Here is a 16,154-nt window from a genome sequence, read left to right on the forward strand (position 1 = left end):
AGCCCAGCAAACTCACACAAACATGCAATGACCAGATAATCTGTTTTTGTGATGCTGATTGAGGGATAAATATTGGTCAGAACACTGGGCCATAACTCCTCTGCTCTTCTTCAAAACAGTGGCATGGAATATTTTACATCCACCCAACGCAGACAGATGGGGCCTCTTTAAACTTTGGGGAAGTAATTAGAAAGCTCTTTCAGATAGCTGGCAAAGATACGATGGGCCGAATGGCCTTCTTCTCTGCTTATGTGTCTTTATGAATTATCTTTTGGGGTTTTTTTACATTACATTGTTTCGTGGAAAAGTTAGTTAATTGAGTCAGTTCTTGATCATAGTTCTGTCATCAATAATTCTCTCATTAAATAAACATATGCGTCAGATAACATGAAGCAGCAATAGTAAATTTGGGTGGGAAATAAAACCATCGCAGGATGGAGATGATAGCTGAAACTGAAGTATCCATTAAACACTGGTCAATAGTGAATAAATGCCGTTAGAAGGATTCTCGACCTAACTTGAGCACATAAAATGTAGCGAAAGGTGCCTATATTCGCCACCTACCTTTTTCCAGCAGAACTTTGACTATCGCCGAGCCAACAGTGCCGGCTCCCCCAAGCACAAGTACGGTGCGATCGGCTGCAGACATCCTGGTCAGAGCGAGTCGTGATTGTAGCCTCTTGAAGTGAAATGGACTGAACTTAATACGGCCGCGAAGAAGGGACGGCGACTTGTCTTATACCGGCCTGCAAGGGGCGCTCCGCCCCGTGGGCGCAATGCTCCACCCTCCACCTCACACTGACACATCTCAACATAAAGCACAACACCCTCATCTACCTGTCAACAGCACCACTGAGATTTACATTGGCAAAGGAGGGAGCCGGATGACCTTCCCGTGACAGAGTCGTACAAAGCAGATTAAACAAACTCTCACATCAACCCATCACTCTGCCCATATTAATAAGAACTACATCTTACATGCTAATATTTTGCAACTGATGTTCCCAGGCCCATCCCGAAACCAAACATGTTTGGGATAACAAACGGCTAAATCCAGGATTAGGAAATGCTGATGTGAAAACCGGCACCTGGAGAATTACTGATTTAATGTGCCAGAAATCTGAGCGCTGGTATAGGAGCGGGTCAGAATTCTTAACCAGAGCAAAGATTGTAGAGATTGTCCTAACATGTAAATACAGGTTGACTTCTTCATGCTGAGTGAAGAAAGCCTGTTTGATAAACATGTCTCCCATCATTCTTCAATCTCCCCTCCCTCTACAGTCTGCAGTCGTTTAAAAACAAAACTCTGGTGCCTCCTAATCATGGTTCATTTTGGTCTTCAGTCCCACTCTTGTTAACTCTGGCAAAGCCTTGTGCTGCAGAATGAGGCCCAAAATATCTTATCAACTCTGATTCAACACAAGTTTGTGCAGGGAATGCTAAACTCTACCTAATGTCTATGTAAATACACTGGGACAAAATTTTCAGTAGCTCCCAAAAGAACAGGCATGGGGATGGTGATGCGGGATTAACAACCCCTTCCTTCTGCTGTAGGCAGCACATGAACTTGACACTGCCTGCTAATTCTAATAGTTCCCTGTTGTGCTAAAGGGTAATGAGGACTTGAAACGACAACTCTTTTCTTCTCCGCCGATGCTGCCAGACCTGCTGAGTTTTTCCAGGTAATTCTGTTTTTGTTATAGTTCCCTGAAGCCCAATGCTGAATGTGTTGTTGAATGGCTGCATGCCTCAGCGGGGTGCCCCAGTTTGTGCAAGGCTAACACTACTTAAAGTTCTTCTGCAGCACCTAAAGCCAACCTGCACCCTTAAAGTGTGGGGGTTGTGGAGGGGGTGTGGTGAGTACGTTCTGGCTGGAGCAGGTGTTGCAAGTGGCTAGGGTACAGTGTCTGTATGAGCTGGGCAGGTGAAATGCCCATGATCTAAAGGAGCTGCCCACCACCCCCCACCCCAGACAAACTTTGTGAAGGTATTGGGATCAGGTAGCCATCACTGTTGATCCAAAGACCTGGATGCAGTTCAGGAAGAAGTTTAATGACCTCACATGAGTGGTCAAGGTCAGTGAATGCATTATCAAATGCTATATCCTTATAAGTGAATCAACAGCCTCACTCATTGCTCAATTCAACACACACCTTTCACTCATCTCCCAACAATCTCTATAAACCATGACTCATGTCTCACATTCATAGTTCCACCTCACCTTCACACATTTAGCAGTACAGCAAGCCTCCCACTCACATCTCACAGCTTGCAAAACATTGCAAACTATTCAAAAATATCAGGTACATCACCCAAACAGATTGCGCCACACTCAGTGACATACTTCCCTCACTTGCGGGGCAAGGTGGTGCACAAACATTGGCAGCAGAAGATACCTGACACAGGACAGGTATTGCTGCATGTTGTCATCCCGATGAAAGAGATGGTGCTTCCCATCATTTTTCTGAGGCAGTGGCCAGCCGCTGGACTGAAACTATTGAAGATGACAGTATGCTCACACCTAATTCTACTTCTCACATCTCATTGCCCACTCAACCCAAACTGTGTTCTGGTTTACAAGCTGCACATGGTCTAAGGATGCACCCCTTGCTTTCCTCCGTTTTCCTCATCACAACTCTGCCCCCCACCGCACCGTCCACCCCCCCCCCCCTCCCCCCCCCCCACCTCCCCCATACCCCGCTAGCTTGTGCTTTCCTCCTTTCAGGTACCCAAGGACCACAACCTGGCCAGGAAGTGGTACAGAAGCAGGAAGTCAGACAGGAAAAAGAGATCGATGGTGGAGAAATGATATCACTTGCTCTGAGACTCTCAACCACCAGCTCAGATACCAACATTGCATGTACATTAGACAGCAGCTAGGGAGAGATATTGTTACTGGATTAGTAATCCTGAGACCCAGGATAATGCTCTGGAGACCTGGGTTCAAATCCCACCACAGCAAATGGTGAAATTTGAATTCCATAAAAATCTGGGAATAAAAGTTTAATGATGACCATGAAACCCTTGTCGATTGTTGTAAAAACCCATCTGGTTCACTAATGTCCTTTAGGGAAGGAAATCTGTCTTCCTTACCTGGTCTGGCCTTCATGTGACTCCAGACCTACAGCAATGTGGTTCACTCTTAACTGCCGCCCTAAAACGGCCTAGCAAGCCAATAGTTGTATCAAACCGCTACAAAGTCTAAAACAAATGAAATCGGATGGAACACCGGGCATCGACCTAGGTACCGGAAACAACAACAGCAAACTCAGCCCTGTCGACCCTGAAAAGTCCTCCTCCCTAACATCTGGGGGCTAGTGCCAAAATCAGGAGAGCTGTCTCACAGAATAGTCAAGCTAGAGCCTGACATAGGCACGCTCATGGAATCATACCTTATAGATTATGTCCCAGACACCACCATCACCATCCCTGGGTGTGTCCTGACCCACTGGCAGGATAGACCCAGTAGAGGTGGCAGCACAGTGGTAAACAGTCGGGAGGGAGTTGCCCTGGGAGTCCACAACATCGACTCAGGACCACATCAAGTCTCATGGCATCAGGTCAAACATGGGCAAGGAACCTCCTGCTGATTGCTAAGTAGTTCACCCCCTCAGCTGATGAATCAGTACTTCTCCCTGAATGCCACTTAGAGGAAGCACTGAGGGTGGAAAGGATGCAGAATGTACTCTGGGTGGAGGACTTCAATGTCCATTATCAAGACAGGCTAAGTAGCACGACTACAGACCGAGCTGGCTGAGTCCTAACGGATATAGCTGCTAGACTGCGTCTGTGGCAGGTGGTGAAGGAACCAACAAAAGAGAAAAACATACTTGACCCAATCCTCACCAATCTGTCTGCCGCAGATGCATCTGTCAATGACAATATTGGTAGGAGTGACCATTGCACAGTTCTTGTGGACACAAAGTCGTGTATTCAAATTGAGGATACCCTCCATCATGTTGTATGGCACTACCAGTGTGCTAAATGGGATAGATTTTGAACAGATCTAGCAAGTCAAGACTGGGCATCCATGAGGCGCTTTGGGCCATCAGCAGCAGCAGAATTGTATTCGACCACAACCTGTAACCTCGTGACCCGGCATATCCACGACTCTATCATTACCACCAAGCCAGGGGATCAACCCTGGTTCAATGAAAAGTGCAGGAGGACATGCCAGGAACAGCACTAGGCACACCTAAAAATGAGGTATCAACCTGGTGAAGCTATAACACAGGACTACTTGTGTGCCAAACAGCATTAGCACAGAGTTATAGACAGAGTTAAATGCTTCCAGAACCAATAGATCAGATCCAAGTTCTGCAGTCCTGCCATACTAGCACTCCAGAACTTGCTGCGCCTCCAGCCAAGCTATTCCAGTACATCTACAACATTGGCATCTACCCGGCAATGTGGAAAATTGCCCAGGTATGTCCTGTACAGAAAAAGCAGGACAAATCCAACCTGGCCAATTATGGCACCATCAGTCTGTTCTCCATCATCAGTAAAGAGATGAAAGGGATTATCAACAGTGCTATTAAGCAGCGCTTGCTCAGCATTAACCTGCTCATTGATGCTTATTTAGGGTTTCGCGACTCAGCTACTGACTTCATTACAGCCTTGGTTCAAACATGGATTAAAGAGCTGGACTCAAGAGGTGAGGTGAGAATGACTGCCCTTGACATCAAGGCAGCATTTGTCTGAGTGTGGCATCAAGGAGCACCAGTAAAAATGGGATCAAATGGAATCAGGGAAAAAAATCTCCGCTGGCTGGAGTCATGCCTAGGACAAAGAAAGGTGGTTGTGCTTGTTGGAGGCCAATCATCTCAGTTCCAGGACATCACTGTAGGAATTCCTCAGAGTAGTGTCCTAGGCCCAGACATCTTCAGCTGCTTCATCAATGGCCTTCCTTCCATCATAAGGTCAGAAGTGGGGATGTTCACTGATGATTGCACAGTGTTCAGCACCATTCGTGACTCCTCAGATACTGAAGCAGCCCATGTCCAAATGCAACAAGAACTGGACAATATCCAGGTTTGGGCTGACAATGGGCAAGTGACATTCAAAGCTCATGAGTATCAGGCAATCACCATCTCCAACAAGAAAGAATCTAACCATCACCCCTTGATGTTCAATGATATTACCATCACTGAATCCCCCACTATGAACATCCGGTGGGTTACCATTGACCAGAAACTATACTGAACTAGCCATATAAATACTGTGGCTACAAGAGCAGGTCAGAGGCTAAGAATGTTGCAGCCAGTAACTCACCTCCTGACTCCCCAAAGCCTGTCCACCATCAACAAGGCACAAGTCAGGAGTGTGATGGAATGCTCTCCTCTTGCCTGGATGAGTGTAGCTCCCACAACAGTCAAGAAGCCAAGAGTAACAGCCTGCTTGGCTGGCACCCCATCCACAAACATTCAATCCCTCCAACATCAACACACAGTAGCAGCAGTGTGTACCATCTACAAGATGCACTGCAGGAATTCACCAAGGCTCCTTAGACAGCACCTTCCAAACCCACGACCACTACCATCTAGAAGGACAAGGGCAGCAGAAACATGGGAACACCACCACCTGGAAGTTCTGCAAGCCAGTCATCATCCTGAATTGGAAGTATATCACAGTTCCTACATTGTCACTGGGTCAAAATCCTGGAACTCCCTCCCTAACAGCACTGTGGGTGTACCTACACCACATGGGCTGCAGCAGTTCAAGAAGACAGCTCACCACCATCTTCTCAAGGGCAATTAGGGATGGGTAATAAATGCTGGCCTAGCCAGCAATGCCCACATCCTGTGATCGAATAAAAAAAAGATGGTAGTGTAATGGTAATGTCACTGGTTTAGTCATCCAAGAGCCAAGGTTAATGCTCCAGGGACACATGTTCAAAACCCACTACAGCAGCTGGTGGAATTTGAATTCCATTAATAAATCTGGAATACAATGTTAGTCTCAATGATGGTAACCATGATAACTATCATCATAAGCCATAAAAATCCATCTGGTTCAGCAATGCCCTTTAGGGAAGGAGATCTACCATCCTTACCTGGTCTGGCCTAGATGTGAGTCCAGACACACAGCAATGTGGTGGACTACCCTCTGAAATAGCCTAGTAAACCACTCAGCCCAAGGATGGGCAACAAATGCTGGTCTTGCCAGTGATGATACATCCCATCTAAGAATACAAAAAAGCTTGTAGGTAAGTAAAGCGTAGATGCCAGTTTCTGGCGTGCGAGGTTGCACAAAAGTTCTGTTGCAGAGGACTTGAATGAGGACTTTGACAGTGTGGTGCATGGAAACATACTGATGATCATTCACACAAATATGTTTGCTACATTGGCTGGCCTACCAGAAAGCCTGTGGTCACTGTCAAGAAAATTCTAGCACTAACTTGGAACCCAACTTTTTCTACCATGGCAAAAACAGAATTACCTGGAAAAACTCAGCTGGTCTGGCAGCATCAGCGGAGAAGAACAAAGTTGACGTTTCGAGTCCTCATGACCCTTCAACAGAATTGAGTAAAAATAGGAGAGGGGTGAAATATAAGCTGGTTTAAGGTGTTTTGGATTTCCAGCATCCACAGTTTTTTGTTTTTATTTTTTTCTACCGTGGAACTGGTGGCCAAACCTGTGAGAAGACTTGCAGACCTGAAAATGATGCAGTGTCTGATGGCCAATGTTTCAACTTTCAATGCAGCACAAGCAGAAGCCACATAATGGGCTGCATTTTATGGGGCCTCTTGACCCACCATCTCCCACCCACAGCTCCTCCACCCACTGCAGATAGTTGGTCTGAAGCCAACACAACCAGAACAAACCCAAGCCGCAGCCATAACAGACTGGGGATGGGTTAAACTTGTTGAGCATGGGACATCTGCCCCTCAATGGGAGGAGGACCTGCTCTCGGCCACCCTGCCAAAAACACATCCAGCAGCAGCACATAAAATCCAGCCCAAGGTCTGAGTGTTTCAACGGAATCTCAGACTGAAGTGATGCAAACTCAGCTTGTTGCCATGCAGGCTCAGACTGCCTCCATCATTACTGCAGATCCTAATGGTCAAAGAGGATTTCAGTCTCTCACAGCAGTTCAGCAATTTGTGCTTCAACAAATTACCAAGATTGCTGAGAAGCCACCCTGGGGAAGTGGCAGTCAATCAATGGAGCATGAGCCTACTGTCCTCTCACAAGATGATAGTATTTGTCCTCTCACCACTGCCTCCCTGCCAGTGTACCTGCCGTTGCGTGTCAGCCAGCCAGCCCAGACTGCTGCTGCCCAAACCGAGGCAGTGTGGCCACTAGCCGGGCCTTCTATGCCCAGAACTGCTTGATGCCATCCTCCAAAGCCATCTGATGTCTCCCCCAATGCAAGTTATCGGCGTTCCACCAGCCATGCTGCAGCCTATGTAGAGTAGCACTGCATGGGAACACTAGGATAGACAAAGGCACACAGAACACAATCATAAAGTGAATGTACAAGGTTGGTTAGTTGACTTTTGAATGGAATATTAGATGGTATTGGGAAGTTTGTTTTTTTGCTGTTATTTATTTTGACATTGTGTCCAAAAGAATGCTGTGATATTCTGTAAGAGATGGGTGGTCAAGTATGGGACTGTTGTTCAACAGACAATTGGGGTTACGTTAAGTGGTACCACAATTAGATGAACCAATCACAGATAACCCAGCCAGAAAGGCGATAGGCTGGTTGTCTCAAGCACCACCTCCCCCTTCTTCCTCCTCTTCCTCCTCCCAATCTTCTTCCCCTTGCAGGAGACACAATGAATCATGACTTGCACTCTGGAGAGAACTGAAGAGCTCCTTCAGAGCGGACCAGGCAGCACATGCCCTCCTTGAGCACCCCAATCATCTGCTCGAACATATTCTGCCCACGTGTGTGACCTGGGCATTATATCACGAACCAGGTGGTCAGTGGATAACCCTTGTCACCCATGCTCTGGTTTCTCACAGTGGTTTGAGTGCTGATGGTACAGTGGACTGGCATAGAATACAAGCACCATGACTGCTGCCAGGGTAAAAGGCATTGACCTACATAATGCACTGAGCATGGTCGCAGACCACCTGTGAGGATAGAGAGAGTCGAACCATTTCAGTTATGGTACATCTCTGAATTTACTTGCTGTGCCTGCAAAGCAATGTGTGTGCAGTCAGTAGAACTGTGGGGAAACCCACTAATCCTGGTGAAGCCATGTGAACATTCCACCTGCTTCACTATGGAAAGACAGAATGCAACATATTCCCTTTGCATTCAGCATTTTGCATCACCTTTATGTGGCAAACTTTAAGAAGTTGAACATGTACCTTGCTCCAACTTGAAGGAGCCCAATGCAAAGAAGTTCACGGCCACAGTCATCTACTGGCAATGCCATCCTCTACCTGCTTTGAGGTCTGTCTGCAACATGTAGCAGATTTCAGTGATCACCTCCTTAGTGAAACAGAGATGTTGCATACACTGTTCCTGGCTTAGGCTGAGGAAGGAAAATTGCTCCCTCAATATCCTGGATGAATAAGGCCTCCTACTGAGTGCCTTTTCCCCCTCCTCCTCCTTCTCCTCCCTCTTTGAGCACCTTGTCCTTCTCTGTGCCACTCTGCTCATTCTCTCTGTCATGCTGCAGGCCAAAGGGAATAGAAACTACAGCTGCCATGACAGGGAGCAAATGATCTGAGCAGAATGCTTGAAGTGAAAACCGAGACTTTTAGCACATGCCACGCCACTCCTTGTAGTCTGCACCAATTTTAAGTAGCAGTACAAATGAGCAAACACTTCTACTAATTCAGCAGCAGGCAGTAGAAAGCAGTTGGCAACTATTCGGAAAGTGGTTGAAGATCCTTTTAAATAGCACAGGGCAGGGGTGACATCGTGCTACTGAAGGCATGTTCCGTTGTGCATGGTTAAGAGATGGCATTAGCTGGAGTGGAGCTTGAAAGTGGCACCACCACAGTCAAATCAGCATTACAGGTTGACAGATGTCACACTCTGTCTACTTCCTGCACGCACTTTGAGTGCTGCCGCTACTGTCCTCCCCAACATGGCACCTGGCGGGGCCCACACCAGAAGTATGCTCATGCAATAAAGACAACATTTTGGATATGAAATGGCACCTGAATATTTCAGCCATTTTCTCAAGCTTTCCCTTTAACTTTTTTCATGCTTGTCATAAATTTCCTCGTTAGTGTGTCACTGACCAATAAAAACAAAGTATTACTATTGGTCTTATTCATAATCTTATTGGTCCATGGTTATAATTATGTCATCACATGGTTATAATTATGTTAGTCAATCATACTTGATGCTTCATATTTAGTATTTACCTTAATAGAAATTATTGCAATATTTCTATAAATTTGCTCTGCATGTATTTAACATGGTGAAGGGGTAACAGATAAAGATACCCTGTGAGCCTGCCCTGGCATCAGCAGGATTGCCTGCAGCTTTTGTCATGCCATCAACATGGTGGCAAGGCAACAGATATAGCTACTGTTGCAACTTGGACATGCCATGACATCGACACCAAATATAGCTCCTACTAATATGAGGTTGCCATGCTATCAAATTAGTGGTATTGAAGACAGTGGCTTGGTTGTGTGTATAAATTAATGTTACCATGTGAACTTGGCCCTGCATCAACATAGTAGCATGACAGAAGACATTCTTGCAGCACAAACATGCCATTGCAGTAACATAGTGATGTATCAGCACATATAGCTTTTGCTAGTGTGAACTTGCCTTACATTGGTTGTTTGCTAGCAGGATTTGGAGTAGGTTGATTCTGATTGCTAAACCTGTCTAAAAAAAAATATACCTGTCTATATAGAACTGTGTTGAAGCATTAACGCCTCTTTACATTATTCATTTTGGCAAACAGCCCTATTCAGTAGCATGGAGGTGTTTTATAACTTTTCACATTGGAATTTGCAAGTTGCAATATAACTGCCAAATGTTTTTCTTAATTTGGGGTTAATATGTAAACCTCTATTTCTGAAACCTTGCTTGGCCTCCACAACACATAACCAAATCTATAGGAATTCTTAAATATCATTGATGAAAGAAGATATGAGGCAAGAGAAATTGAGAAAAAGAGATCGAAAATGATACAGCAAGAAGACGCATACTGAACTTTCTTAAGTTTCTAACTCCACATTTCCCTGCCACTCCATATGGCAAAGCCCAGAAATATTTTCAATATTGGCTTCATACTCAGCAAGGTTGCAAAGAAGGCCATAAAATGGAACCAGTTTTTAACATTGCCAAGTGTCACCCTTCATAAAGCAAAGACAAGGAAAACCCATGGAGAAACTATTTAAATTAAGGTAATTGACATTTTAAAAATCAAATCCCTGTCAGGAAATGGTAATAATCACCTGTAGAATCAGCTTACATTTAACAAACGACAAATTCCTCTAGAATACGGTTTTGAGACCAGAGCGTTTTGATAATTTCATCCACAGCAGAAAATCAAGCTTCAAATTTGACCATTCTAGTTGCACATAACATGCACTAAATATCATCACCAGATCATTTTGTCATGCTGCAGATGGGAACAAGAAGATTAAAAACCATTAGTGTCCAAAGAATTGTTAGAACCTATCATCACCGGGTCATGATATCATGCTGTTTGCTGTTGGCAAAGATTCCATGGAAATCTTGGAATGTTGCATATTTTGAGATATTTTTTCACCATCTGGAATAGGATAATTATTAACACACCGAAAAATTCTTTACTGATTAAGTCACTAACAGAAAAACATGTGTTTTATTAATTTAAACTGTACAGGAAAATAGTGGAAACATAAACTAAACAATGAAAAATTTATTGCAAGAAATGAATGGATTGCATATACTACAGTCGATGTAATCAGTCAGAATTTCTACAATATTTGAGTATTTTGGTGGTCCAATAGCTCTGGTGGTAGACAGTCAGCATCCAAGTTTCAACTGCCATCTGACTTTGGATATAATCTTTGAATTTTAGTTTTGCCTGGCATTAATGGGACAGTAACACCCTCAAATTGGGGTTCGTAGCCAGTGGCATGTTGAAAAGAGGCCTACTGCTGGGCACCCAAAGCACTTGCCTGCTTCAGATGGTAGTCCCTTTGTAATATGCAAAATATCCTAGGATATTACACAGCAAAAACCTGCTCCCTGACGCTCAGTTTGGGATCCACAAGATCCATGCAGTTCCAGACCTCATTACAGCCTTTGTACAAACATTGACAAGAGCACTGAATTCCAGAGATGAGGCGAGAGTGACTGCCCTTAACATCAAGGCAGTATTTGACTGAGTGTGGCATCAAGGAACCCAAGCAAAATTGAAGTCAATGCAAATCAGCAGGAGAACACTCCATTAGTTGGAGTCTTATGTAGCACAAAGGAATTTGGTTGTGATTGTTAGAGGCCGATCATCTCAGCCGTAGGACATCAATGGAGGAATTCCTCAGGGTAGTGTGCTAGGCCCAACTATCTTCAGCTGCTTCATCAATGATCTGCCCTCCAACATAAAGATCAGAAGTAGGAATGTTTGCTGATGATCGCACAGTGTTCAGTTCCATTTACAACTCCTCAGATACGGAAGCAGTCTGTGTCTATATGCAGCAAGACAACACCATCCAGACTTGTACTGATACGTGTCAAATTATATTTGCGCCACATAATTGCCAGGCAATGACCATTTCCTGCAAGAGAAAATCTAACCAACTGCCCTTGGCACTCAACAACATTACCATCATTGAATCCCACACCATCAATATGCTGGTGGGGGCAGGGGTGGGGTGGGGTTGGGTGTTGCCATTGACCAGAAGCTGGATTAGACCAGCCATATAAATATTTTGGCTATGAGAGCAGATGATGCTCAAAATTTTGTGGCACAAGTCAGGAGTGTGAAGGAGTATTCTCCACTTGCCTGGATGAGTGCAGTTCCAACAACATCCAAGAATCTTGATACCATCCAGGACAAGGCAGCCACTTGATCAGCACCCCATTCAGCAACTTAAACATTCACTCCCTCCACCATCAATGCACAGTGGCAGCATTGTGTTCCATCTACAAGATGCAGCACAGGAACTCACCAAAGCTCCTTTAAAGCACTTTCCAAATCCATGATCTCTACCAAAGAAGGTCAAGGGCAGCAGATGTGTGGGAACACTACCACCTACCAATTACCCTCCAAGCCACACATCATCCTGACTTGGAACTATATCGCCACTCCTTCACTGTCATTAGATCAAAATCCTGGAACTCTCTTCCTAACAGCACTGTGGGTGTACCTACACCACATGGACTGCAGCAGTTCAAGAATGCGGCTCACCACCACCTTCTCAAGGGCAAATAGGGATGGGCAACAAATGCTGGCTTTGTCAGTGACACACACATCCCCTGAACAAATAAGCAATATAAAAGGAGCCCTTTTGTAGATGGAACACACCGCTGCTATTTTAGTTTGGAGATGTGCCTTGCTATTTCCCCACGACTTCAGCTTCCCCCAAGAATTGGTATAACTGCAGATAGTGCAAAAATAAACTTTTTCAGCTTTAAAACTGAAATTTTTAAATTGCTCAAATGATCCATTCAACCACTCTTGAGCTTGAGTAATATTAGAAATGAGCTGATAGCTCAAGGCTAATGGACAAAGCTCTACACAGAAGTACTGCAGTCAGTTTTTGTGCACCAAATCTGAGGAAAGATATATTAACCATTGAAGAGCTATAATGCAGATTCATCAGTTTGCTATCAGGGCTTAATGAGTCAAATTATGAGGACAGGTTGCATGAATTTAGCTAATATTCCCTAGAGTTTAAAAACGTTGATGAGTGACTTCATTGAGGTTAAGGGATTCAATAGGGTACTTACTGTGAAACTACTTACTCTGGTGGGGGAATCCAGAGCAAGAGGGTCTAATCTTAAAATTAGGGTTAGGCAAATTATGAGTGGAATCAGCAATGACTTTTTCACACAAATGGTAACAGAAATCTCGAACTTGCTCCTGTAAAAGGCTGTAGATGAGGGGTCACTTAAATTTTTCCAGACTTGAGACTGATTAGGTAAAAAATAAAGAAATCACATGGCTAAACGGAGTTGACAAAGAGATCAGCCATAATCTGACTGAATGGCAGAACAAACTCAAGGGGCTGAATGGCTTACTCCATTTCTTTTTTAACAGGCTTGAGGGGCTGAATGGCCTTCTTCTCTACCTAATCACACACTCATACATCTTTTCTGTCCGAACAAAGATGATCTTGATATTAAACCTGTAAGTGCAGTGTAATTACTCCAAGTGTTGGTCTAAAGTGGGTAACACTTTCTAATAGCTACCACAATATTGCTTCACAGGTTATCTGCCTGAATGTATCAGAAGCCAGAATAAGCATAGATTCTCTCGCCCTGTAATTATGTTTATGTTCAATCAATTAACCAATTAAGCAATCAAAAGAAATTAGATTAAAGCAATAAAGTCTGAATCCTCCTACTGTTTTAACACTAGCAATTCTCTGGTTCACATTAGTGGTTTTTAACCTCCTTGTTCCTATCATCATGGTTGGGCACAGCTTTAACAAAGAAAGTTGAGAAACAGTACCCTACTAAATTAAATCAATCTTTCCCAATGTGTCCATATTATCAGATTTAAGGATAGAAATTATTTTAGGCAGCATTAGTCAGCTAATTAAAATAAATGGATTACTAACCCTCTTAAGAAACCAGACAGAATACCAGAGAAATGTGATGAGCATTCAGCTGCTAATATCCCTGAAAGAAACAGAGCCCCATCATGCGTCAAATAGGAAAATTTCTATAACATATACTTTCCAACTTTGCACAGGAAATTCAAATTTATAGCTGCCTTCAGCTTAGGGTGGCTCAGATATAGTGTTGACGATAAACTGACTGGCTGTCATGGTGCTGAAGCATAATGGATGCCAACTTTCTGTATTATGAGATGCAGGGGCTTACAATAAACCTGATGGGTGGAACCTAGTTGACGTATTGGGAGTCTTACCTGCCAGCTGGAGAGTCAGTGAGAGGTCTGAGCTGCCTCTTTTTAGGGAATGAACCTTGCCCCAATCAGGCATTGGCGAGGCCATTGGTGGACCTTCCCCTGGATCAAGACTGCGGGGTAGGGGGGGGGGGGGTGGTGCTGGCACAGAAGCCTCACCTATCAAGAGATGCCGGATAATTGGATGCTGGCAGCTCTTGTGCTTAGCAGTGCCACAAGGGAGACCATGGTTGCTGTCAGAAGGACAGGCACCGGAGTCCCAGGATCATGGAGTGACCCAGGTCTTGGTGGGTAACGTGGGAGGATGGGGGTGAGCTGGATTTTGAGGGGTGGGGATGGGTACTGGGGGTGGGGCGTTGGGGGGGGGCGGTCAGCAGCAAGGGATGTGGCTCTCAGTGCCCCCCTCCCCCTTTCCCATTATCGAGACCCACCATCAGACGCTGAGTGCCTTTGATCAAAAGACTCATTCCCTCAGGAGGTGACGAGCTGACCTCAAGCATGGCGACAAGCTTACCTGCAGCTGGGTTAATACCAGTGGTGGTGGGATGAGGCCCTTAAGTGGTCATCAATTGGCCAATTAAGGGCCTCAATTGGTGACAGGGCAGGAAGATCGACCATGGGCCTTCCTGCCCGTCACTTAGTTCTGGCGGGGACGTGATGACAATAAGGTTCAGGTATACCACCATCTTGCCTTATTAAATGCCCTTCCCACTCCAAGCTCGCCACGAGAGAGAGCAAAAGATTTTGCTCAATGTGTTCTTAGTCCCCCCAGGGCCTTGGAATATATTTAAATAAGTACAAGTCCCATACTGCAACTGCAGCACCAAAGCAGGTTAGAATCTTGGAAAATCGTGTAAGAGCTTGAAATTATTTGCGCTGTTTTACTACCTTACATGACCATCTTTTTCTATGTAAGGTTATGTTCATGAGCACCAAGGGAGTTATCGGTGATGTAACATTTGATCAAGAACTCAGTTAATTCTGGAAAGACTACAAAAAAACTTTGAAATCAATTGTTTTGTTCTTTTGAACATATGTAAAAGTATTATATGATGCAAGCATTGTAACAGCAGGCCATTTTGCATGATTTGACTTTTCTATTTTTATCTAATTTGAAAATAAATATCACTATTGGTACAGTCTTACACTGTGACGCTTATTGCCTTTCAAAGTGACAAATGAATATGATGGACAGGCATGTGTGCAAAAAGCCTGCATGGAGTAACCCTTAATCTTGTGCCAAGCTAATCATACCATGTATAACATTACAAGCCAAAACAGAACATGCTGGAAAAACTCAGCAGATTTAGCAGCATCTGTGGAGAGAGAAACAGAGTTAATGTTTTGCGTCCTTTTGACCCTTCTTCAGAGCTCCGAGTTTTTCCAGAATTTTCTGTTTCTGTTTCAGGTTGCCAGCATCCGCAGTATTTTGCTTTTATCAATAAGTTTCAAGTCTCAAGTTCACAAGAGGTGGGTCTGTTGATGTAAGCTGACCTTTTTCTGTGAAGGTTAATTAAATGCATTGGGAGAAATTCAATAATCAGTGTTTCTAGCCTGTATAGTCAAATGAGATCTTTATCAAACTTGCTCTCATGTATGATCATGCTCGTAATCAATACCTCAGGGTTTGGTGTTGCGCATTCTGTAAAATCCTTTAAATTGTTGCTTTCAAATAACATGGTTACAGATCTATTGGCACGTTTGTTGGATATTAACTATGTTACAAAAAGGCAAATAGGATGTTAGGTTTTGTGATCATTGGACAGAACACAGATTGAAGATTACCCTGCTGCCATGTGGAGTGTTGGTCAAGTAACACCTAGAGCACTGAGCAACCTTCACTACAGCAACGATGAAGCTGAGCTAGAAGATAATTCAAAAAGAGTGATTAGGATAGTTAGCAAGTTCGAAAATAAAGCATATGGAGATTGGTTCAAAAACTGAGGACACTTCTTGGTGGATATGGAACTGAGAAATACTTTGGAGGCATTAACATCAATTAGATTTTGAGAATCAGTAAGGAATATTTGATTTGGTATCGGATAGCAAAACAACTATCTTGTTATAGTCCCAAAGGACCGTAGGCATCTCTCTCCATTAGAGAGAGACATTTTGGCTTATCGCAGCTTGAGGGATGCCAACCCGC

The 16,154-nt window shown here is 44.2% G+C and overlaps 1 protein-coding gene across 1 annotated transcript in view; it reads right to left on the reverse strand.

Moving 5' to 3' along the window:
* The window catches only part of si:dkey-238o13.4 (uncharacterized protein LOC560780 homolog), a 43,768-nt gene extending 42,990 nt beyond the window's left edge, over positions 1-778 (reverse strand). The window contains exon 1 of the mRNA XM_041190803.1: positions 565-778. Within this exon, the coding sequence (XP_041046737.1) occupies positions 565-649 (85 nt within the window). The 5' untranslated portion in view covers positions 650-778. The remainder of the gene's footprint in view (positions 1-564) is intronic.
* Positions 779-16,154: the final 15,376 nt, after the last annotated feature.

The sequence above is a fragment of the Carcharodon carcharias genome, chromosome 7 (genome assembly GCF_017639515.1).
Source record: "Carcharodon carcharias isolate sCarCar2 chromosome 7, sCarCar2.pri, whole genome shotgun sequence".
Taxonomy (NCBI): Eukaryota; Metazoa; Chordata; class Chondrichthyes; order Lamniformes; family Lamnidae; genus Carcharodon; species Carcharodon carcharias.